The sequence below is a fragment of the Artibeus jamaicensis genome, unplaced genomic scaffold (genome assembly GCF_021234435.1).
Source record: "Artibeus jamaicensis isolate MK-2021 breed Jamaican fruit bat unplaced genomic scaffold, CSHL_Jam_final contig_1016, whole genome shotgun sequence".
NCBI classification, from domain to species: Eukaryota; Metazoa; Chordata; class Mammalia; order Chiroptera; family Phyllostomidae; genus Artibeus; species Artibeus jamaicensis.
This window is the reverse complement of record NW_026521195.1, coordinates 7,418,462-7,443,627: the sequence shown is the minus strand read 5'-3', so window position 1 is coordinate 7,443,627 and position 25,166 is coordinate 7,418,462. Positions and strand designations below refer to the sequence as shown.

The 25,166-nt window shown below is 48.5% G+C and overlaps 1 protein-coding gene across 3 annotated transcripts in view; it reads left to right on the top strand.

Annotated features, from left to right (window-relative positions):
• Positions 1-4,698: 4,698 nt before the first annotated feature.
• BMPER (BMP binding endothelial regulator) overlaps positions 4,699-25,166 on the top strand; it is a 232,772-nt gene continuing 212,304 nt past the window's right edge. For all 3 annotated transcript variants that reach the window (XR_008390935.1, XM_053661716.1, XM_053661710.1), the window contains exons 1-2: positions 4,699-5,209; positions 6,266-6,351. Coding sequence is in view for 2 of the 3 variants with exons in the window: in XM_053661716.1 (XP_053517691.1) it covers positions 5,077-5,209; positions 6,266-6,351 (219 nt within the window). In the remaining variant the exon portion in view is untranslated. The remainder of the gene's footprint in view (positions 5,210-6,265; positions 6,352-25,166) is intronic.

Sequence of the window (25,166 nt, the reverse complement as noted above, 5' to 3'; positions counted from 1 at the left end):
ATTTCCTGCGTTTGGGGGCCAACAATTTTGTTGTTAGTTAGGTGACAAGGACGAAAATACAAAAGTTTAAAAATCATTTAAAATTTATAATTCTGGTAAAACACCAAACAGTAATGTCTTAACCATTTTCGAGGGTACAGCTCAATGGTGGTCCTCGCATCACAGGGCTTTGCCAGCCTCCCGACTCTTTTCATCTGGCAAAACTCAAACTCCATCCCGTGAAACACTAATTCCCCATCCTGCCCTCCCCTGGCTGCTGGCAGCCACCATTCTATTCCCAGTCTCGTAGGAATCTGACTGCTGTAGGGGCCTCACATGAGTGGGCTGTCACAGCATCTGTCTGTTTGGAATAGGCTTTCACTCAGCAGAAAGTCCTCAGGGTTCACCCATGCTGGAGCACGTGTCAGAGTTTTCTTCCCTTTCAAAGGCTGAGTAGTGCTCCACTGTCTGAATGCCGCACGTTTGGTGGCCCCACTCGTCTGCCGAGGGGCCCTGGGTGCTTAGTGCTGCTGCCTACGGGGCGCAGAAATATTTTCACATCTTTTTTTATAAAGAAAGAATATTATAAGTTCTATTAAATTTCCTAAAACTCAGAAGACATATGTAAACAGGGACCACAGGTGATTGAAATCTTAGCTTTGTTCTTTGGCTCTGAAAGTGCCTCGACCTTTAATTAATAAATTCATGAATATATTTCGCTTTTTATCAGGCACTTTGTCTTTGGTGCTGAAGATTTATTTGGAAGTAAGAAGAGAAAAAACCCTAACAAAGAACCTCAGTAAGATAGGCGCTGCCCGTCCTCCACCTGGACGGTCAGCCCAGGGATCTCTGCCCTTCACGTGAGTCTGATGTCTGCTGCTCTTGCTCAGCCAGGTCCCTTTCTCCTTAGGGTCTTTTTATGGGTCAAGGTGGTTCCTTCATTGTTTACGCTCACCTTCCACCCATCAGAAAGGAGGAAGGGAAACAGAAAGAGTATGTCCCCCCGTCAAAGACACTTTCCGTTTCTGTTCCACTGGCCAGAAAGTAGTCAGCTGTGCGTGGAAATGGCGATTCGTGAGGACTGAAGGTGCATCGTGCTGCATCCACCTACAGAGATCATTTCCATTCTAAATAAATGTAGCAGTTTTCAAAGAATTAGGATCTTACTCTGTGGTAAAGTTCCTGTTGCTCATGGTTGGAGGGGGTGGAGGGAGCAGGGGGATCCTTCAAGTGCTGCCTAGAAGGTCTTCCTTACCTTCCCGCCTACCCCCCAGCTCCTGCTCAGCTCACAGGAGGACCCGAAAGATGTTCCCCGTTCTCTTTGCAAACCCGGTGTCTCCCTGCCAGTACTCTCTGCTGTTCTCAGATTGCCCATCCCCTAGTAAAGCCTTCCCCTTTCAAGGCTTAGCTCTTGTACCAACTCCTCCAGGAAGCTTAATCTTGTCTTTCTTTAAGCTTCCGAGGCAGGGCACCTCACCTCTTCCTCTTATATTCACTTCCTACCGTGCTCTGCATTCCTTTATGGACAGGTCACATCTCCCTTGTGAGCTCCTTCGTAGCCCCTTCCCTTGTCAAGTCTACAACGCCCAGCCCTGCATCTTGCAAAGTAAAACCCTCACACACTTCTGGGATACTTTTGGCCATTCCCAGTGGTTGGTATCACAATCACTAGGGTGCCTTTTGGAAAGGTCTATTTCCTTCTGTTTATTTTCTTTAAAGAGTTGATGCAGTCTCTCTTTTTAAAAACATTATGTACTTTTGGAGAGGAGGGGAGGGAGGGAGAAAGAGAGGAAGAGAAACATGGATGTCTGATTGGTTGCCTCTCACACTCTCCAAACTGGGTACCTAGCCCATAACCCAGGCACGTACCCTGACTGGGAATCAAACCCTCAGCCTTTAGATTCACAGGTTAGCACTGAATCCACTGAGCCACACCAGCCAGGGGAATGCAATGTCTCTTGAAGTAACTTTGAGTCCACATTACAAAATTCTATATTTAGTTGGATTTTTCAGTGCAAATTCAGCCTCATAGCTTTCTTTGCAAGGAGAATTGCTCCTGCCTGTACAGGCCTGGTTCCCTTTTAGTCTGATTAGGTTCTATATTTCACTGTAAAGAGGAAGAGATGGCGCTTCGTCTGCAACTGGGACAGGCCCAGAGTTAAATATGCTCTTTGGGCCCTATTACCTCCTTCCCCTTGAAAAGTGCCATAAGCAGAGCCAAACATATTTTGTTCACATTTTTATTTCAGTTAAGAGTATTTTGGATTTAGATAGTATCACCATTTATTTTAAAAGTGAAAGTAGATCTGTGCGTCTTTCAGTGTAGGCCTGCCTCCTCTTCTCTCTTTTTTTTTTTTTTTTTTTTTTTTGACTCCAGAATGTCTCTATTTTGTGTACACAGAGACCAAGTGGCTGCTGCAGAACCAGTCACCAGAGGGCTGGTGGCAACAGCACTGGCTGCACTCAGAAATATTCTGATTGACGAGCCCTTTGGGGAGAAGGGTGCTCTTTCAGACAGGTGTGCCAAAGGCATCTCTACATCTTCCTCATTCATAAACTTCCAGGTAGATGGAAATGTTTTCCAGGTGGTTTTGGAACTTGTACCTTCAGGGGCAGTTCCAGTGCACCCCACCTGCACAAGCACCATGCCCCTGGGCAGGGAAATGCCACAGCCCCCTCGTTTCCATCATAAAGAACTGTGTCTTGCAAACCCTTGGGGATGTGTGGCTGGTGCCAGGGAAGACATAGCAGAGTAAGTCACGTCCACTCTTCAACTGTCCCACAGTCCCCTAGTGTGTTAATCACAGTCCGCTGCTGAAGTCTAAGGCAATAAAAGGCCACCCAGCCCTCTCATTATTCCATTTCCCTTGGGTCACTATTAACATCTTTATGTGAGGACCCCATGCAGACAGAATCTTTTTAGGTAGAAGAGGTAGTGGTTTCGACTGATGGTACTCACCTGAAGTGTTTTTACTTTATTTGATTAGTCACTATGGATTGGGAGGTGAAGGCTGGATTTTTTTTTGCATGTTCTCTTTGTGATTTGTCAACACATTAAACACACTCTGATTTTCAAGAAGCTGCCCAGCCTTGGTGGTTATTTGGGGGGAAAAAACCAACGGCACATCATCTTTCATCTCTTTTAATTTCAGTTTTACCCTAAAAATCTGTTTTGAGAAGGAAATGGAGCGTGCCAAGCTAATGACAGCCTTCCCCACTCTTATTTTCTTCCCACGTCAGAGCAATGCACACCCCTATCGGCTCTTCAGCATGTAGGGAGGTTGGCAACGCTGCATTAATTAAGTAAAACCTCTGAAGCACTAGAAAAAATGAAAACATATAAACACCCCCGCCCCTGCCCGATCAAGTGGGAGGGGTTAAGATGAAACCCGACTGTGTCAGCGAACAGACTCATTTATTTTCAAAGGTATACTCTCTGGCATTACAGGCAACCCACCTTCCAGGGAGACTGCCAGTGCCTCCGCTGAGCCAGCGAAGTGCTGGGCTAGTCAGTGAGAGCGCTTCGCACCCCCGGGCCGGCCCAGGAGGGTGGAGAGTGCGGGACCCAGTTTCCACTCCCGGGGAGAAGGAGCCGGCGACCCCCGGCCAGCTCGTAAAACCGTTGATGGTCAGGACCCAGCACTTCCCAAGCACCTCCTAGTTCCTACCGCACGCCGTCGTGATTCAGTTACAAATATTCTCCTTTTCCCCGCAGCACCTCCCTCGAAGCAGAGGATGGCACGGCTGTCGTGGGTGGCAGGGATTCTGCAGGGAGGATCCGCGCGGGGCGCAGGGTCTGACACCCCGACACCCGCGGCTGCGACGCGAGAAGGGCGCAGCGGGGCCCCAGCAGCGGCAATAGGACTCCCCGCCGCGGAGGCTGCGGTGGAGGCCCCCCGCGAGGTTGCCTCCCCGGCCCCGCGCGTTCCCCCCTCTCCCGTGGGTGAATGAATGATTAGTCCAACAGCGTCTCCCCGCCCCGGTTCGTCCGAGGTTGAAAGGGAGGAGACTTGGAGAGACCGTTTCTTTTTTCAGGGCGAAAAGCGTTCGCCTCTGTGCGTTTATTAGTCGACCTTGCGTGTAGTTTCTACTTCTGTCCTCCCGCAGTGTCAGGACTCGCGGACACAGAGCCACAGGGTGCTGGTTGGGACCCCTCGGTCCATTCCGCCCGCCAGTCCGCACTCCTATCCCCCCGCCCGAGGGAAGCAAAGCTGAGTGAAAAGTTGCACCCGCCACCCCCACCTCCCGCTCTGTGCCCAATTTGTCGCTCCTTCCCAAAGCTGGGGACATGGGAGCTAGTAGGGGTGGTGAGGCACGCCTAAGCCCCACTTGATGTTCCCTTATTAAAATGGGGGCGCCCGGGCATGAGCAGGGGTGGTGAGGCACCCGGGTTAGGGGAGGGTCCCTGGGGAAGAGGAGGAGGCACCGAAAGCGTGGGCCGGTGGTGACACGCCTGCCCCGCTCAGACCTAAGCCCCGGGGACTGTGGCCTCCCTCGAGGCGCTGGGGAGCGGTCTGGACATCCCACTGAGCCGTGTCTAGGGCGCGGGGCTCCTGCGCCGGGGCGCCCCCAGCGGGTTCCCGGAGGCGCCCAGAGCACCCCTGAGTCGGGCGCGGGAGCGAGCGCGCGCGCCGGCCCTGCGGAGAGCTGGAGGCCGGCGGGAGGTGGGGAGTGCCGGAGAGCCGGACGCGCGCGGCGGCGGCGCCCCGGGCCGTGGCTGCAGCCGGGCGGCGGCGGAGCCGCGGTGCGCAGCGGGCGGCGCTGCCAGTCCTGTCTGCCTATCTCCTGCGTCTCCCACACCCCCTCCTCCCGGCCCCGTATCTGGCGTGGAGGGGCCGACGACTAAGCCTTGGGAGCAACTCCCTCAAAAAAGCCGCATTGGAGAACCTGGCCGCAGGACCCCTCCTCCCGGGCGCCCCCCCCCTCGCCTCCCGCTCCCGCCTCCCCCCCCCCCTTGCTCCCCGGCGCCCGCCTCCCTCCTTCGCGGACTGTCTCCTGACTCGCCGGCTGAGAGCCCTTTTTGATTGCGAGCGGCCGTAGTGGAGCAGAGGCTGCGGCGCGGGACCTGCAGTCGCCCGGGATTCCCTCCAGGTGACGATGCTCTGGTTCTCCGGCGTCAGGGCTCTGGCTGAGCGTCCCTGCCGGCGCTCGCCTGGGATTACCTGCTGCGTCTTGCTGCTGCTCAATTGCTCGGGGGTCCCCATGTCTCTGGCTTCCTCCTTCTTGACAGGTAGGGGAGGGGGCGGGAGGGACCGGCCCTCCGGGATGCTGGCTTGATACCTGGGAAAGGAGGCGCTAGCTCGCCCGGGGGAAGGGAGGGTGCGGAGCGAGCACCTAGGCGCCTGCTCCTCTCTGGCTGGTGGGGATGAAGCGGAGCCCGGGGGGTTCAGGCGAGGGAGGCAGTGAGTAGGTTAAGGGGTGGAGGGCTGAGTGGATGTTGACGTCAATATAGTGATAGAAATGGTTCTATCTGAGTTTTTAAAAATCCCCTTATTTATTTTAAATGTTTTCCTCGATCCTTATTTTGTTCTCTTTCCCCCCCTCTGCAATTAAGGAAACCTTTGCATCGTTTTCTGCACACCCTGCCGTTCTGACTTTGTAAGGTTCCCTTATATCCTATGCGTTAGCAGCGCTTTTGAGCCCCCGCTCTTCAGACCTTGAATTGAAAGAAACTACCATATTTTAAAGGGGCAATAATAGCAGGATATAGTAATTATATGTTTTCAGGCAGGTGAAGACCTCAGCTGCTATTCTGAAGGACATACTTTACTGACACCTGGTGCAGAAAAGAAAATATTGAGTCAATTTCTAAGAGAAGAGGAAAGAAGATTGTATTTCAAAAAACGATTTCAAATCAAGACAATAAGAGGCACATTCATATAAAGGCCTGTTCATTAACACAGTCCTGAATTTTGTTCAAATTTAAAATCTGCCCTAATGGCCAATTTGAACTTTTTTTTTTTTTTTGCATATGGGGTTGTGTGCCAAAAGACCTTTCCAAAGGAGTATTATTAGAGATCTAATGAAATACTTGGAATTGTGCTTAAACCATATAAGAACAACAAAAAAATCTATGGGTCATCAAAAAAATAAACACAACCTATTTTAATATAACTGGAGTAGATTTGGGGGGTGGATTTTTTGTGTGTGTGAGTGTGACCATTTAAAACTCATTAGGAATTTCTGAAATTTGGGTAGTTGTGTCAAAAAGGATTACTGTAAAGATTTCAAATTTTGTAATAATGCCAGTAAGCTAAGGTTAAATTATTTTTTTCCTTCATTCCAGGTTCTGTTGCAAAATGTGAAAATGAAGGCGAGGTCCTCCAGATCCCATTCATCACGGACAACCCTTGTATAGTGTGCGTCTGCCTGGTAAGTAAGGGGACCCTGTCCTGGGAGGCCAGTTGCTCCCTCAGACCAGGTGAAGCTGTTAAAGATAATAACAGGACTAGATCTCAGATCTCAAACACTGCGTTTGGTCTTTACAAAATAGCTGGTGAATTGAATTCAGTTGAACTTCTGAGCTTTATGGACTTTGGTGATTTCCACGTCACCAGGCTGGGGATGCTTATCCTTGACGTCGTCTGCACAGAGACCCATTGAAGGCGGAATTCACATGGCATTGTCTCCGTGGTAATTACCATTTGTACTGTCTGTTCCCACGAATGGCTGTCACCATCAAATCCTAGGCGCCAGCAGACTCTCTGCCTTCATTCTGTCCCAAGAGCTCAGTGTGAAAATGGGAGATAACATTTAGGTATCTCACCAGTGATATGGTATGACAAGGAAAACAGAAGTGACAGTTATAAAAGGCAAGCAGGGGGACCAGATGTAATCTGGGATTTCTTTGCCTGTTTTGGCCTAAACTCTCAACAACCGTCCTCATTACATTTCTGACTTGGAAGGATGAGTCAGGAGGGACAGTCAGTCCCTAATAGAGAGTAACGCTTGGCTGTCAGCTGCTCAGTTAACCCTGGCAGTGGCAGCAGATTAAAAAAAAACCCAAGAATTTGTTTCAACTTACTTTAGCTTTATAGTTAATGATAATAACTAGTAAGTAACCGCGTGGTGGTGATTAAATTATATGAATAAGAATTTCTGAGATGAAATAATACACTCAAAAAGAACAATGCTTTTGTTAAGAGAGATTTTTTTTACATGCCAATCACTTTTGGCAAACTCTTGATTAAAGACTACACACCACAAAACCCTTCCTGTTGGAAATACATTAAGGGCATTGAATGTAAAGCTCCAAAGAAATAGATGAGTATTTGTTATCTGATCAACATTCTGTATAGAGCTGGCGAAGGGATTCCTCTGTGTGGAGGGAAAGCCAAGCCATCTGGGTTTAAACTACCCAGACTTTTTTTCATGACAACAGATGAGGTCAGTGTTGCGAATGATAAATAGGTGAAGGTGAGTGCCTTCAAATGATTATCAGGTTCTGAGGACTAAGGAAATCAACAAAACCAGAAGTGAAAATGTCTTACATATGCCGGTAAGATAAATATTGATGCCTTAAGAAAAGAGAGCTAAGAGAGACAGGCTTTTCAGATTTTTGTGTTTATGAATTTTCATTAATGATCTTTCACTAAAGGACCTGTTGAAAAGAAGCTTTGCGTTGAAATTCTGGCAAAGTCATATATTTCCAAGTGCAGTGGATGTGTTGGGGGCACCAACAGGGGGCGGAGATAATCTTTGGTTTCAATTTCTCTTATCTTTATATTGTGAGTGAATTATCTTAGTCTTAACTGGAAATGACCCTAACATTTAAATGTGCTTGGAGCCCCAGGCACCCATGAAAATATTGTTTGCCTCCTCGGTGGTATTAGTATGCATCAAGTTTAAATGTACGGCTTGGGTTTTGCACACTGTTCCCGAATAGCATGATGAAGAATTCTCCACACAGCATTCCCCTTTCAGTACCACACCCTGGTGGAAAAGAGTTCTTTCCTCTAGAAGTGGAGCCTTGCTGATGATAAGACAGAGGTTAGAAGCCTGGCCTGGGAGGGCAAAGAGCAACTCTTCAGGGGGAAAAATGCATCTGTTGGTAATCAAGTGAAAATATTATGTATTTCAGGCAAGTGTTGATTAAATTTAGACGGCTAGTGGGTTCACTTGCATTTAGAGGTATCTGTCTTGTGTGAGCGCTGTCAGGAATTCTTTCTAAATGTGTTAAGTCGAGACTCAGGCGACCCAACTGAAGTTACTCAGAGCTCTTGCCCGAGCCCAAAGGCCGAGTGACGTGTTCTGTGACCTGTGCATGGGTTTAGCATCACGAGGCCCACACCATTATAGCCATTCTTGCCTCCCTAGCATTTGTAATGACTCAGTGCAACTGAGTGAGAGTAGATGGGTGACCAAACTTCTATTTGTGTATGTGCCTGTAAATTTCTGTGGGACCCACTGCAGCTCTGGGTTTCTTAGCACCTACAGAGGCCATGAGGCTGCTTATATTTTTAAACTCTGGTTGGAAGACAGGTCTGTTTAACAGACTGATGACATTAGCCATGGTGACTCATATTTACAGTCACCTTTAATTGCGGCACTTATCTAGATCAGCATGCTTTCATTTGATTCTCAGAAAAAGTCTTTTGAGAGCTATTACCCACATTTTACAGATGAGGAAACTGAGGCCAGAGGAGTGAGTAGCTTGCAAAGGCACATTGTAGGAAATATGGGAGCTGGAATTCATTCTCGGCTTCGTCAGCCTCTGGAGCCCGTGCCTGTGGCCAAGTGAAGGGGACTGTTTGCTGCATGACCATGTGAGAAAGCAAGAAGAAAACTGAAAGACTGTCGATTTACTTTACTATTTGGCGTTGCTTTGAGTTATTTTTTTTTCTTTTGAGGCTCGTAGGAGTTTGCTTGGCTAACATTTGTTAATCGCATTATATGAAAGGAAAAATCTCGTTATGATTTTGGTTGACCTGCGGGGAGCTTCGGTTGTGAACTAGTTTTATGTGTGTCCATTAAGAGGGTATGTAATAGTCAAAACTGTACTTCGGATAAGGCAAATAGTCACATTTAGTTTGTGTTGGTCCAGCCTTTTGGCAGAAAGGTGCGTAAGGCTGAGCATACGCTCGTATCTTATTTCATAACATGTATTAAAAAAAAGTTAACCTCAACAGATGCTTAAAAAAGACATAGAACGTTACAGTTGGGAGGAAGCGGGCAGCACAAGGTCCCTGCGTATAATTACAGTGCAGGAGCTTGAAAACCCCAGGACTTGGCCTGCTGTAAACTTGTGAGCTCCGAAAGGTTTCAGAGGCAGGATGAGCTCATTTCTGTGGGAATTCTGAGGATGACAGCGGCCGCCGTGGCCACCGCAGGCAGAACCGAGTCCTTTCCCTCTCATCTGTCCTCGCCTGCGTAGACCCGAGCCTCCTGCCAGGACTGGTCGTAGTCCAAGAATAACCTGTTTGTTAGCGGGTGATGGATATCATTTTAAAGTGTGTGGGACAAAAAGCTTGGTTCCTCTGTTCAAGGGGGGAAGGCGAGAAGTTGGGCCGCTGGCCTGAAATCTGGGGAACCGGGGTAGGCGGTTTAGGTTCACCATGCAGAATGTTCCATTCTTTAGTTACGAAGCAAAGTGTGGCTTTTCACCACCTTACAAACATGCTCTTTTCAGGGACTAAGGAAGGAAGGCCCAGACTTAACGCTGTTTTGTGTGATTTTCTTATCCCTTTTTGCTAGAATTATTTTTCCCATAATGCCTAGGAAAACACATTGGTGGTCTCTCTAAGGTGGAGCTGATAGGAGCCAGCCACGTCCAGATAATGAGTCTAAAGCAATTGTTTGGATCTTTTGGTCATCCCCAAAGCCCCCAAGAAGACCCGAGAGTGTCCCTCTGACTAGTCACCCTTTTCCCTGACTGAAGCCGAGGGGGAGATGGCAGAGCCCGTGAATACGGCCCAGTGCTGGAAACTGGAGAAAACTCTGGAGGCTGGGACTTTGCAAACCAGAAGTCAGTCAGAGCTTAGTTTGGCAGGCATTTTGTTCAGCAAAAAAACATTATTCTGAAGTTTAAATTTCCTCTTTTAAATCCAGAGGTGCAATGTAGAAATGGACCCTCTGCTCATAAAAAGCAACGTGAAGTCTGGTGTCACCAGAAGTGGGCCTCCCCCTGTCGCGGAGCCCAGCAAGTGTTGAAAACATAGGAGACTTTGTCTGCTGTCTTCTACTTCTTAATCACAAAAGTCTTCCATCACGAAACAAGTAGCTACCAGCGTCTTCGATTCTCCTGGGTGCCTTATCTCAATAAAATCCTCATGTTTTTTATTGTTCAAATTAACTGGCTAGAGAATAGGTATCTATTATCTGAACAAGTGTTAGGCACATGTTTGGGAATGAGAGATAACTTTGCATCAGGATTCAATTCGTGTGAGTGTGTGTGTGAGAGAGAGAGAGAGAGAAAAGCATTGGGGTGCAGATAGGGGGAGAGAGAGAAAGAAGAGATATAAAGGAATCCAGATGTGTTCAGAAAGACACTTCACTTAATACATGCACATATAAATATATGCCATAACTTTTTGAACATTGTTTTTTTATCATTTTTAGGCTTTAGATTCTCACTAAAGAAATGATCAGGATTCATTCATTCATTCATTCATTCATTCGTTCGTTCTCTGCATAGAAGGTGTTGTAACCAATTGCCTACCCATAGAACAAGGAATTGAATAGAACAGTTTTAGGGGGGAAGGTAATGAATGTACGGTGTCGTGCTGGCCCCTTGGCCAACACCAGCATCGAGGCAGTTAGTTCTCCCCATGCTTTCCTGGGGCTCCCAGAGCAGAGCAAACGTCCTGAGAGTCCACAGTTACTAAGAGACAGGCTGTGACGTGAAGCCCGTGCCTTCTCTACTAAACCAGTTCGCTTCTGCTACTTGTTTAGAGACGTCTAAAAATACCTCCAGAGCCTTTGGAGAGTAATTTCAATGTCCCCAAAGCAGACATAGGCACTCCTTGGGGGCAGTTAGAGTGACTCTGGTCTTGGGGCATACACCAAGTCTGGAATTTGGAAGGTCCTCTCAAAGGAAGACACAGTTCAGGAGGCTTTTGGTGGGCATCGTAGCAATTTGGCTAAGGGCTTTGGGTCTGGTACCAGACGGCCCTAGCTCCCAATTTGAGCGCTGTCACTTTCTGGCGGTAAATTCAGCAAAGTCATCTCACCTTTCTAAACTTCAGTTTCCTCATCTGGATGGCGAGCCCACAGGTTTGCTGAGAGAATTACAGGAGATACAGCAGAGAAGGCCTAGTGTACCAGAGCTCTCTAGAGTCGTTCATTATCAACAAGAGTGGTTCTCGTTGGCGATGACGTCCTTGTTGGAGTTCTCATTCCTTCACGTGGAATAGGTTGTAAAGCCTCATTAGAAAAGGGGAAAAAAAGGAAGCTGATGGAGAGGAGACGTAGCATCCAGATGCTAAGCCCACCCATGATTCCGCATGAACAGGACCCCACTAGAGGGGTTTTCTGTCCCCGCAGACTTGGTTGGAGCCAGTCTGCGCTGCTTCCTTCTTGGTCCAGTGGTCTGTGGGCCCCGGTACAAGTTTGCCTCTTGTTCTCCATTAAACACACACAAAAAAACTTTCCATAGAAGAGGGGCCTCATTTTTCTGTGCAGTATTTACATCTCTGCGCCTGTGGGGTCACCTTCCCTTGTACTTTTATTGGCAGAGGGATAGGGTTGGGACTCAGGAGCGCTGTAATTCTGGAAAAACTGCCTAGTGGTCTGGCATCGTGGGGATTTTCCTGGCCCGCCATGCGGAAGTCTCTCTGCTCCCATCCAGACCTGAGTGGGTTTCGCTGCCTCCCAACTCACGTGCTCCCCGCCCCACCCCTGTCCATCTTCAACACACGCTCATTTCTCTTTGTGACACCGGTCTTCCCAGGGCACATCAGCAGTAAACTGTGTTTTGTGTTGGGAAATGTGCTGTAGGGGTACAGACGCAGGCACGGTGAGGGCGGGAGAACAGGACATAATAATGCGAGAAGTCAGACAAGGCAAAAGGAGGGCAAATAAAGCCAATTACTAAACTTTGTTGAATAAATAAAGGATATCAGTTTTTCACACCCTCTTGTATGGTACTTCTGTCCAACTGATTGCATAAATTGACTCCTTTGTGCTATAAAAGAATACAAATAACACCACCTTTCATGGCACTGGGGGGTCAAGTGTGCTTGTTGAACTTAGTCGAGTTCAGCAAATGAGCTGGGTGTATATTTTAAAACCTCTCGATTCCCAGCTCTAATTCTATAAAACACCACTCAAGGCACCAGGGATAGCAGGTTATAAATTCAATAATATTATTCTTTCTTCCTTCTCTCCACACTTCGTTCTCCCCTTCCATTTCATTTTATTATTTTTAGCCTTCTCTGTGTTTGAAGCATTGTGCTGCTCGGGCGCCTTGGGGAGGCAGAGACCAACAGGACAGACTCTCGCTCACAGCCTAATGGGGGGATGGACACACGTGCAAATAAGTTTGACAGCCGTCACGGAAAAGCATTCTAACGGACTCGAACCCAAGTGCTGAGGGGCTGAAGGTGAACTCTGACGGCAGTATGTAGCTAGGACCTTGAGGGGCGGGGGGAGGACTGTCCTGACAAGGCACGGGTGGAGGAAGGCATGGAGAAGCGTGTGCACAGGCCGTGTGGGGATGGTGGAGTCCCATGCACCACTGCTCAGCAGTGCCAGCAAGGGCAGAACCTGGAGCACAATTGCAGGGACGTTAGTTCCACTCGTTAATGGGGGGAGCCATTTAATAGTTTTGCGCAGCCACAGGACGTAATAAGTGTGTTTCATATAAATTCCTCTAGGTGCTTTTACTGTCAGTGTTCAGAGGGTGGAGGGGCTGGGGTATGGACAGTTGTGGTCAGCTGAGCAGGACGGGCAGCAGGAATGGAAAGGCGGCATTGGAGTAACCAGTGTGACTCACCCTTCTGAATGTCTTCAAGTACCTTTTAGTTCTGGAATATTTGGATGAAAAGATTCTAAATCAGGGTTGTCAAACTCATTTTCACCAGGGGCCACATCAGCCTTGCAATTGCCTTTGAAGGGTAGAGCTCCTTGCCCCTAGTTAAAGAGTAGTTAACATTTATAGAGTTCTAAAATTACATTTGGCCCTTAGAAGGCAACCATGAGGCTGATGGGGCCCCTGGTGAAAATGAGTTTGACATCCCTGTGTCTAAACAATGCCCAGCAAGACGTGGTAGTTAAGATGCAGTTGTCATTACAGTGGAGTGACATGCCAGGGTGTCTCTGTAGCAGTCACTTTGCATGTTACTTGGTGTCTCTAGAGCAGGTGCTGCTACTTCAATCCAATGGATCACTTCCTAGAGCTCACTCTCAAAATCATATGTTGGGTATCAGCTTTCATTTCTTACTCATTGTGACACCTTGCTGTCCCATGACCCATTTGGCAAACTTTTTATTGCCACGATACTATGTATTCTCAGTGTCGCCCAAACTTTATGCACTAATCAAAATCAGGTGGCTCACCATCTAAAGGTGCCCCAGTGTGCTGGGGCCCCTACTCTTATAGAGCAGTTTTGGGGCCCCAGCGGATAGCCCTTGGCAATAGAACAGATGGCAGAGGTGAGAGAGGGGGTGGCTGAAGGGAACTTTGAGACTCTTAGAGCCAGGGTAGGAAGAGATGAGACCAGGATCGCGAGTGGGTGGTGATGCGGTTAGACCTGAGGAGCTGGGCTGGGTTGACCTTCCAAGTAGGGAAACTGAGTAGGCTCTTCAAAATGCAGAGCCTACTCAGTAAAGAAATGAAGAAATCAAGGAAGAAAGAAATCAGTAAAGAAATCAAGAAATTTTGATTTCAGTAAAGAAAGCAGGACTAGAAAAACACCAATTCATTCACTGTCTGCATTGCAATAAACTTCAAGACTTTGGGAATAAATTATTTTTTGGGGGAAGGGGTCTAAGCTGAGATGTCAAAAAATGAGTCTAAAACGTCAGGAGAAGAAGGGTTATATTGAAGAGGGCAGGAGAGGAGACACCCATGGAAGAGATGGAAAAGGAATTATAGAAGGAAGAGCAGAACCAGGAGAGCACAGGCCGAGACAGAAGATGTTTGAAGAGGAGAAAGTCCAGTATTATTCATGTTTGCAGATTAGGCTGAAAATTCCAGAAGATTCTCAAAGAAAGAGCTTTCCTCACTGTCTCAGACGATCCGGAACAAGTGGTAACGGTGCCTGCCTCCCACGTCCACGCCACACATGTGTGCGAGGGTCGAATTGTTGGTCGGCGGAGCTTGGGTGGATCCCACTTTGACAGAAATCCAAGACTAAGATTGCTGTAGGGATTTTGAAAATTGAGTGCAAAACTCACAGATTTTCCAAACTTGGATTTGAAAAGATCTCAGAAAAAGGGAGTAAATACCACATGAAATTTTAAAAGGTACCAAAACAAAACTAATTTCATGGATAAAAGTAATATATTTTTGCAAATGCCTTTGGAATGTTTTTATAGTTAAGTGCAAAATGGACAAGGCCACATTGAGGCTTTTTTTTTTTATTATGAAAAGAGCAGTAATATAAAAGAGCCCGTCTGATATGAAAACTTACCATTGTAAACATTCATGTTTTCTCTATTAAACTGCCAATGGCACTTTAAAATATTATGACATAATTTAATCCCTTAGCTAGATCTTCAAGAAACTTTTTTTTTTGAGAGAGGGAAGGGAGAGAGAAAGAGGGGAAGAGAAACGTCGATGTGTGAGAGATACATTGATTGGTTGCCTTTCACCCTCCCCCAGCCAGGGACCTGGCCCACAATCCAGGCATGTGCCCTGACTGGGAATTGAACCAGTGACCTTTCTATTTGCAGACTGGCACTCAATCCATTAAGCCATACCAGCCAGGGCTTATTTCACTGAATTTTTGATGTCCGTTTTGTTATTGAAGTACAGCTATGGAGCGCCAGTCTTTGTGTCTGAGATTATGGGTTCAAGTCTCACCTGGGCCACCTGGTGGCTGCGGGTCACCGAGCAGGCGCCTTGCTTTCCCACAGACTTAGCTGTGAGTATAGGGCAAGCCACAATGGTGCGTGTGTTTGCCCTTCAGCTTCATCTGTTGGGGGAATGATATTGTAGACCTCAATCATTGGCGGTATCAATTAATAGAACAGATATGATTAGGTTAAATTCACTGATGCCCATGAAAGCTGCCTGTAAATAGTGTGAGTGGATTTATTTTTAAGGACAAGGATAACTTTTAGGAATGATAATATAGCGGTTCATATGTTGACTTCCTAATATCTGGATGGCTTTGGGTAAGTTGGCTAATATTTCTGTATCTTGGCATCTTTATCTTTACCATAGTGCTTTGGTCAGATTTGTAGGTTAAAACACATGGCAGTCTTAAAATAAGGACTGGAACACGATAAGCACTTCAGAAGTGATGGCTTCTGGGGGCATCTACCTGCTCCGTAATTACTTCTAGGAGGGATTAAGTAGGCTGTTCTTCCTGCAGTGTATTGTCACCATCTATGGAATGTAGTATTTACTTCATTCTTTTAAATCCTCACCCAAAGGGATGTTGATTGATTTCAGAGAGAGAGGAAGAAGGGAGGGAGGAAAAGAGAGAGAAATTGGCCTGAGAGAGAAACATTGGTTGGTTGCCCTCGACTGGGGACCCCGACTGGGGACCAAACCCGCAACCTTTTGGTGCACAGGGTGATGCTCCAACCGACTGAGCCACCCAGCCAGGGTGAACTGTGTTTACTTTGCATTTCTGTTTGCATTGACACCAGAACTTCAGCAGAGGTGACAGCTGGCTTTTCTGCTACAACATGGATTGTCCTGGCAGTACTGGGGGTTAGCATGATGGGTTGCTCCTCAATTTTTATCTAAAAACAGGTTTACCTGCTTGGCTGGTGTTCATCAGCTAATCACAGAATTGCTTTTAACTGAGCTCTAGTCATCCTTTTCTGGCACTTGTCACTGAATCGGGAAGTGACAATGGGTGGAAAGATGTGAAACCAGTTACTGAGTGGACCCACTGAGCCTGGTACTTTGGAGCCTCCCCCTTTTGGAGCATGTGGGGTCCTGCTGTGTGATCAACCACTGAGACTGTGTGTACCGAAGGAAGGGGGCCTCACGGGCTAGTCCAGACTGACACTGATGTGTCAGGTTGGACACGTGGACCCGACAGATCCATACAGCTTTGTACGTTTCCACCAGAGGTCCTGTCTGCCCCTCCACGAGTCTGCGTCTTCTTCTCTTCCGTCATGTTCTGTGTTGTGGGGTGTCCTTGGGTGAATTTATGTCTTAAGAGAGGAGTCTAAGAACCTCGTCCCTTAAGCCCCATGGCTTCAGTGAGAGGTCTGCAACCTTGGGACTTGAGTGGGAGTCGGCCTGGAGTTTCCTGTTTATAGTCGGGGTTGTTAACACTGGGGATAGCTCCCCCCAGAATGAACTCGAGTTCCAAAACAGGCTTCTCCCAGAAAGTTTGTCCCAGAAGGTCAACCAGCTCTATAAAAGACATCCTAAGTAATCATTACAGAAACACTTTTCTTTCCTTTAAAAGGAAGGTACTCGCATTTGAAAATTTAGACTCGTAAGACCTAAGACCTGCTTTTATTGGTGACAAAAGGAACATTCCCTCTTCTAGAAATAGCCTGCTGCAGAGGCAGCCATGCAGGGGACAGGGCAGGAGGGTCCGGGGTTATGTCACTTCTGCTTTCCGAAGTCACTGTGGAAACTGCCTCTGGTCCCTGTGACTGTGTCCTCGTCACTTCCTCCCCGTTCCAGGGAGACGCACTCCGAAACCTGGACACCGGCCTTCACGTTTATACTAGGTCTTGGATGTTAGCTCCCTTGGCTTCGGGGAGCTGACTCTGTTGAAAATTATGTTTTTCTTTCAAGGACAAAGGCCTTATTGTATGTGTGTGTCGTGTAGTATAATGAGGTTTTTTTTTAATGTTAGGTAATGGGTGGTACTAAGTCAGATCTGCCAAATGAGAAAGTCAAAGGTCTGTAACCTCAATGGCATTGAAGGCTTCACTCAGGCAACTCAACTAAAGAGAAGAAGCAGAGGGCGTATGTGGTAGCTTCTTCCCTGACCGCAGTGTGTCCCCAGAATGACTTGCTTTGATGGAATGACAGTAAATGACCCTGGGAGAGGACCTGCAACATGAGTGAGGGGGCCCCAGAGACACTTCAAAGAGAACGACAGTGACCATCAAGATACTGGAGATAACAATGTCCCATTTTAGTGTATAAAAGCACATGCTTCCAAAATAACTCTTGGTCAAATAAAGAGACGTCGCCCAGATGTTTTCTCGTGGCTGTGGAGGCGGCGAGGTGTGGGCGAGCCTCCTCTTTTCGGGCTCCGTGTGCCAGGCCTGTCTGGTCGGGCCTCTGGCCTTCTCGGCTGTGGGGACCTCAGGAGAGCTGTCCCCAGGAGAGAACGGGCCCGGACCTCCGCAACAGGCACAGAGACCGGGGGGGCCCAAGGCTGCTCTCCCTCCGGCCTCAGCGAGAGGCATTTTTAGCATCTTTATCTTAATTTCTTTTCCTCTTTCTACGTAAACATTTTATCTTAAAGCCTCACTTCCCAGGTTTCTCTCTGAGGCCAATCTGTGCACAGCAGCAATAGCGTTAAGGTTCCTTCAACCTCTCACTGCTTCCATGTCGACAAGCAAGGATATGACCCTTTTATTCTCTTCCATATTTACTCTCAGAGCTTATTATTTAAAAAAATTACTGGGGACTCCTATTTCATTTCATTTCCTAACTGAAGAGGACTGCCTGAACCATGGTTGGGCCGTTTGTTGCTCCCTCTGGCTGCAGTGCCCCCGCGTGGTGTCCACGGTGGAAAGTGCTGGAAGCTTCTGCTCCGGTAAAACCTCTCTGCGCCCACATCTGCCTCGTCCTGAGCCTTCACTTCTCAGAAGCTCATGGGGTCTCACGCCCCCTGGGTCCCACCTGCTTTGCGGATGGTGGTGCAAGAGCAGTCGCGTCAGGCATCCCCGGAGCAGTGTTTCCTGTCTCGGGGGACACTCGTTTCCTGACGGCGGGGACGTGAAGGATGAATCAGACAGTCTCCCCCCCCCCCAGAGGCGCTTTGCCAAAACCGCTTCCCACCAAGTCCCATGTTGGTGCTCTTTGGGGGGCGGTGGGCTTGTCAGATGGCGAGGGAGTGATTTCCGCTTTCAGGCACGTGTGGAGTGATGGCTCCTGTGCCCAGGGCCACCCACCCATGTGCTGATGCTGAGTCCCATTAGCACACAGGTGACCACCCGGCGGGGAAATTTCTGTTCCCAAAGAAGTGACTTATGTTAGAATTTGAGGAGGGGCTGGTGGCAGGGAAGGGGGCGGGAGCCTTCCCTTTTGGGATCTGGTCAGTCCAGGAGGGACAGGCTTTCCCCCTCGTGCTGGGGTGTGCTGGGGGTGCTGGGGGTGCTGGGCGTGCTGGAAATGCTGGGGTGTGCTGGGGTGTTCTGGGGGGTTCTGGGGGTGCTGAGGGGGCTGGGGGTGCTGGGGGTGCTGGGGGGTGCTGGGGGTTCTGGGGGTTCTGGGGTGTGCTGGGGGTGCATGTGACAGTGACAGCTACTGCCTTTTCCCTATGAGCGCCTGAGCATGGAGGTGAGTGGCTACAAAATGGGATTTAAAAAATATCTATTTCCTATAAATCTTATGCTAGAGAAGGGCCAAGAAAAGTTTGCTTAAAGGACTCTGAGCACTAGTTGGCCAAGTTCAGATTTTGGTGTTATACTGAAGCATATGGAAATTTGGGTCTTTGGTGTTGACTTAGAGACTCAGCAGTTCCAGCCCAACCCACTGGACTCCTGCAGACTCCTCCCACTGGAGAGAGTCACGCAGAAGAGTCGCAGCCACCTGTCTCCACGAGGGGGACTTTCAACTCAGGGTGACTTCACACTGGGTTCACAAGCTGGAAGCAAAGTGTGGTGATAGCGCAAAATGTGAACACCCCACTCTCTGAACCCCGGCTCTGAATGGATGGGCCTTTCTGCTCATCCTCAGAACCCCTCTGATGTGGTGGGGGAGGGGACATCCACCTGAGGGCCAGCGTCAGGGGGCACGTGGGGGGAGATTGGCGGGAACTGTGGCAACTGGACTGAAGGACCAAAGTAGGAGAGTGATTGATGGTCATTCAACCCCACACATCTTTACCAAGCATTTATGCTAATAATGGCCCGAGGCCCCAAGAGACTAGAAAAAGCACTTTTTTTTATGCGAACAAAGAGAAATTAAATTAGGTTCCAGATAGTTTTGAAGGTAGATATCTTTTATTGCTTTAGAGTTCTTTGAAAACTGATGAGGTCATTCAAACCATAGATATTAACCCTTGGTTTGAATATTTGATTAATCGGAACAAAACATTATTCCTTGACTGTGCTAGATTATATATATGAGTGTATGTGAATACATAAATACACATACACACATATACATACATAAATATACATGTGGTCCTACAGAAAGTAGCCAGCCATGTACTATGAAAAAGAGATACATTAATGGAAGAAGATACAAGATACAAGAAAACATTGTACCTAGGACAATGACGCCTCAGTCCCCTTCAAAGTGGGCACTCCGGGACCTCACACAGTCCTCCCGACCGCCGTCAGCTGCCCCTTCCTATTTTCCTGAATCTCATCAATGGTCTGAAATCTCTTCCCTTTCAAAGGTGACTTTAGTTTTGGGAAAAGCCAGAGTCGCAGAGTGCCAAATCCGGGCTGTAGGGGGACTGAGTCACCTGGGTGATGTGATGTTTCACCAGAAAACTCCACATGAGATGTGATCCATGAGTGGGTATGTTGTGATGAAGCTGCCGATCACCAGTTGCCCATAGCTGAGGCCTTCTGAATCATGACAATAGTTTCCAAAAAGGAGTATTGAAGCTTAACACAAAATTTGTTGCAGATTTGTTGCTGTACTTGCTCAGTCATTTTGAGTGTGACAGCCACACAGTACACATGGTCACTCAATGGCGTCTACCACCCCCACTGACTAGTACAGTGAAGTCATCATTGTTCACGCATGCGCATTCCAGTCCACTCTCCTTGGCTGCCAGGTCACGTTGATGCTGCACAAACCATTCTCGATATATTAACAATGGCTGGATTTTTCCTGAAAGATCTCGTGTGTTTGTATTTAATGTAACATCTGGGTGATAGATTTAGGTTGCAAACTACCTTCTGTCAACTAGAGAGCCTAAAAAACAGTGTGACCATGCTACTGAACTGGAACTTGTGTACAAGTTGGGGGTGGGCGTGTGCAATAGCATTCTGAGCACAGGGGACGATGGACAGACACTGGTGTCCCTGGCACCGTGGCCTCTCCTCTCCTTGCCTCCTCACACTCACACTTATCTGACCCCCGCCTCTGTCACACAGCTGTGGGTCATTCATAAGTCAGTGGTGACGATGTTGCCTTCAGTGTCCTCTGTCCCCACCACCCCGCCCAGGGCTCCAGCCCTGATGGCTCTCAAGTTCAATGTGCAGACAAGCCATAGGGAGCTTGTTAAAAATGTAGATTCTAGGGCCTTCCTCCAGAGGCCCTGACTCAGTAGTTCTGATGGAGACCACAGAGTGTCCATTTTCAGTCGGTTTGTCCAGGGACTCTATGGCCAGTTTTTGAAAACATGTTCCCATTTGAGGTTAGGGAAAGGGTCAGCTATATAGATATAAGCAAATTCCCCAATGAGGCGACTGGCCATGAGTGTGCACTGGTGGTTAGGTGCAGCGGAAATTCTGTTCTTGGTGCAGAACAGTAACAGGTCAACTCTCATTTGTATAACTTTGGTTTTATGGGGCATTTTTGTTAACCGTGTGTACTGAAGTGCTACTTTTTCTCACATCCTCTCCCCAGTCAAGCTTCCCCTGGTCACCCCATCAGAACGAATCACTTATTCTTATATTGCTCAGTCATGTTATACTCCTTACTTCTGCCTACCCTGAAGTTTTATTAATTATTAACATGGCTGTCTCCCCAGCTGAACTTAAAGCTTCTCTGGGGAGGAGTAGTGTCTGATTCTTCTCAGCAGAACAGCACCTTGCACACAGTACCTCTCCACGACCATGTGGTGAAGAAATACCACGTTCGTAAGTCTGGGCCAGCTCGAACACCGTTTTCCAGGCTGTGGGGCAGGGCAGGCTTCCTCGGGAAACCCATTCCTCAGCTGAGATCATCAAGAGTTGGAAAAGTAAAGCCAGGTAAACGCACACTGCACAGCAGCAAGACTTGGGGCTGCAGTTCAAGCCCGAAAATCCTGACTCTCCCAGGGAGGTCCCCCCGGAGGCAGATATGTTGCAAGGAGTGTTTCCTGACCGCAGGGTTGAGAAAGCCCCCGAGCAGGGGTGGGGGTGGGGCGGGGAGAGACCCAGCAGTCACTTCCCTGGGGATTCTGGTTTTAATAGTCCTTGGGGTTCAGTTAGGTAGAGCCCTGACCAGCGCCTTTGGGTGGGACAGGCCGGCCCCCTGGGTTGCTGCCAGCCTCTTCATGGGATGGATTCCCGCGGGGAAGCACTCCGTTTCCGGTGGTCTTTCTGTGATGGGCAGCAGCTGCAAGATGAAGCTGATGTGACGTGTGTTTGTGGACTCTGCAGCGTGAGCCAGCGAGATGTAGCAACGTGACACAGCAGCCAGGGTTTCGTGGCTGACTAGCTAGGCTCCAGCAGCATCTGGGGGAGCCAGAGACAAGCAGCGACCGAGCTGACGGCCACTTGAAGCAGGGTTCCACACTTCCCATTTGCCAAATCTCTACAATGGTTCCTCCTCCTGGCCACACCCAGCCAGCAGTACCTTCCTCATCCAGGGCAGAACCATCTCGGGGGACTTCAGTTCTCTCGCTTTAGTCTGCCAGACTTCTACCCACCCCTTCCTTTACCTGGTCTTGGAGAACGTACAGTCAGGCTGAACTGCCCTGGCCCACTGGCTGGATCATCGTCCCATGCACCAAAATATTGTGGATTCGGTCCCTAGTCAGGCCACATACCTAGGTTGCAGGTTTGATCCCTGGTTGGTGTGTGTGTGGGAAGCAACCAATCAGTGTTTCTCACATTGATGCCTCTCTCTCTCTCTCTTTCTCTCTCTCTCTCCCTCTCTCTCAAAATCAATATACATACCCTCTAGTGAGGATTTTAAAAATAAAAAAAAAGTTAGGCTGAATGGATTCTGATTCATGGGCCTTCACACAATTCTGGTTGCACTGATGAACTGTTGTCCACACTTTAAATGAGAATCCTTAAAAAATTAAAAAAATTAAAATTAGCCTGGCATTCCATTGTTCCTTTATCATCCCCTTCTTTATTTTTTTTACCATGTTAGTTTCCTTCTCTGTTATTAACCCAGCATGTCCCTGATGTTGCCTCTCCCCAGGTTTTGTGGCTTGTTTTTCTCAGGGTCTGTTTTCAGTGCTGGGCAGCAGCCTGATAATGGCATCCGCAAACAGAATGACAGGGGGCGGTGGTTCTTCCTACACACACATTTGGCTGGACACTCGGGGGAGGCAGTGTCCAGTGGGGACCTCTCTGAGGCAGGCCATGGTGGGCAGGCTGGTGCAAGGCCAGAGCAGGGCCGTCTGTGCCGGTGACGAAGGAGTCAGGATAAGGATGGCTGGGGAGAGGTACGGGGCTGGCTTAGGGCAGTGTTCAGTGCCTGGGTGGGGTTTAGCCAATCTCCGTCACTCAGGATGATGTGCTGATGTAATGCAGCCTGGTGGAGAGAACGCCCAGGGGAGCTGTAACAGCCGGCAAACACGTGGGAAGGAAATATGATCTCGAAAGGGACAGAGGAGCACAGATCCCAAAGCTTCCCCGCTGGCCCCTGCCCCTTGCACACGCTTCCAGAGGGAGCCCCAACATGGCTGTGGGGTCTTGGCCCCTTGGCTTCTTGGCCAGTGTCTCCTTGTGAGTGCCAGCATGTTCCCCAGACCCCTGCAGCCTGGGGGCCCCACTGTGGCGGGGGGCGCGCTCGCCCAGCTTCCAGCTGCATGTGTTGGGATCAGAAATGGGAAGAGGGTCTGACTTTGGACTCTGTTGATCCAGCGCTTTGTCTTTGGATCTTGGTGTCACGAAGAAGGAAGACTTAAAATGAGGGACTTGCCACTTTCCTTTCCATTACTCACAAGCGTTTAGTATCTTCTCACCGCCCCCCCACTCTTAACACTCACCTAGCCTCTGGTCACCAGGCCGTGGTGAGTCCCAGCCTGTGGGTTGGAGACATTGGTCCTGGAACTTTCTCCCGGTGTCCTCAGCTCTTCTCACCACCCAGAGTTTTCCTAAACTGGAGTCTAGTCCCTCAGAGGTGTGGGGTGTTATTAGCCCTCGCGGCAAGGAGTGGCCAGCAGTGGCATCTCCTGTGAGTCTCAAATGGTGAACAGTGACAATCCTGGGGTCTCGTGGTCTCGTAGCTGGCACAGTGGCCGGTGCTGAGAGAAGGTGACCTCTGGTGGTCACTAGATTACTTCTTTAAAAAAAAAACTTTTCCCAGATTTTATTTATTCACTTTTGGAGAGACGGAGAGAGAGGGAGAGAAACACCAGTGTGTGAGAGAGACATCGGTCAGTTGCCTCTCACATTCTCAACCAGGGACCCAGCCCATAACCCAGGCCTGTGCCCTGACCGGGAATTGAACCAGTGACCCTTCGGTTCACAGTCCAGTGCTCAATCCACTGAGCCACGCCAGCCACTACATGTGCCATTAATCTGGCGGTCACTAGATTAATGTAATAATCTCAACCAGTGACAACGTACAGCTGTGTGTGTAAGGATTTACATGCATAGAGTTCTCTCTGCATTTGCTTGATAGATTTATGAGAATTTTGTTTACTTGGCTACTCCTTACTAGACCTTTTTGGCCTGGGTCTTCCTTATCTTCTCAAACTTTAAATGTTGGGAGGCCCCAAGGTTCAGTGAGGACATGTTCTCCCCTGACAGTCCTTCCCCAGGTGATTTTATGTAGGTCTAGGACTTAAAAACTACCTCTATGCTGAAACTTCCCATGGTCATGTTCACGGCTGCCTCACCCTTCAAGTGTGGAATTGTGTATCCAAATGTCTACTTGGCATCTCCACGTGGGTGTCTAAGAAGCATCTCAAACAGAGATCTTGTTTCCTTCCCCCTCCCCCCTCAAATCTAGTTTCCTCCAATCAGAAACCTCAGCTGCGTTCTCTCAGGCTGTCAACCACGGGCCCTTTATTCTGCTTTCTCTTCTACTCTGCATTTGGTCTGTTAGCAAATCCTGATGGCAAGGCCTTGACAATGTATCTGACGGTGTCTAACTACCTGCATGATCACTTTTGCCTCCGAATGATGAATTATCAACCAGGGACCATTTACAAGCACGTATCCAGTTATTTCATGGTTTTCTTGGAGAACCCTCCAGCAACTTCATCGGAATGCAGTCTGAAGTCTAACCGGGTCCACCCAGGTCCTACACAAACTGGTCCTGATGCTGTTTCTGGCCTCACCTCCCAGTGCATCCTCCCATCACCCTCTGCTCCAACCACGTCCCTCGGCTCCTTGCTCCTCCTGCACAGCACCCTCTTGACCAGGGCGTACGTGTTTGCTCTTTCCTGCGCCCACAACATGCCTATCCACTATCTTTATATACTCTCATTCCTTCATTCTGGTCTCTGAGCAGATGTCTCCTTGCTGGAGGATCACTGACCACTCTCCCCTGTAGCGCCACGCCTTGTCCTTCTGCTCCCTTGTCCTGCCTCCTTTTCCCCAAGACCCTCCTCAGTGCCCATTGTACCGTGCCTGTCTCCCTGCAGGAGTGCCTGCTCTGGGAGGAGGTGGACTCTGTCCCTGTCACGCTGTAACCCCAGGGCTGGGACAGTGCTGGGCCCATTCAGTGCAAAACTGTTACATGAATGAATATGTGCCGTTGGTGCTTAATAGTTTTTACTCAATAATGTGGAGATGTAACTCTTTCCCCCCAAAATAAATCATGATTTTTTTTTCTACTTTACACTCTACTTTTGCTGCAGGGCTGACTTGCCTTTTTCATTGCTCACGTTACTTTGCAAATCAGTTCTGGCGGTGCGAAAATTGTGCAAATACAGGGACTGAAAGAGGAATTGTTGTCTCCAGTGACCAATGACACAATCATAGCAAAATAGATTATGAGCAGCAATATCTGTAAAATTTATTGTTTTCCATAGAAAACTAATGAAACAATAGATATCACTGTTCCCACGCAGTAGCACAAA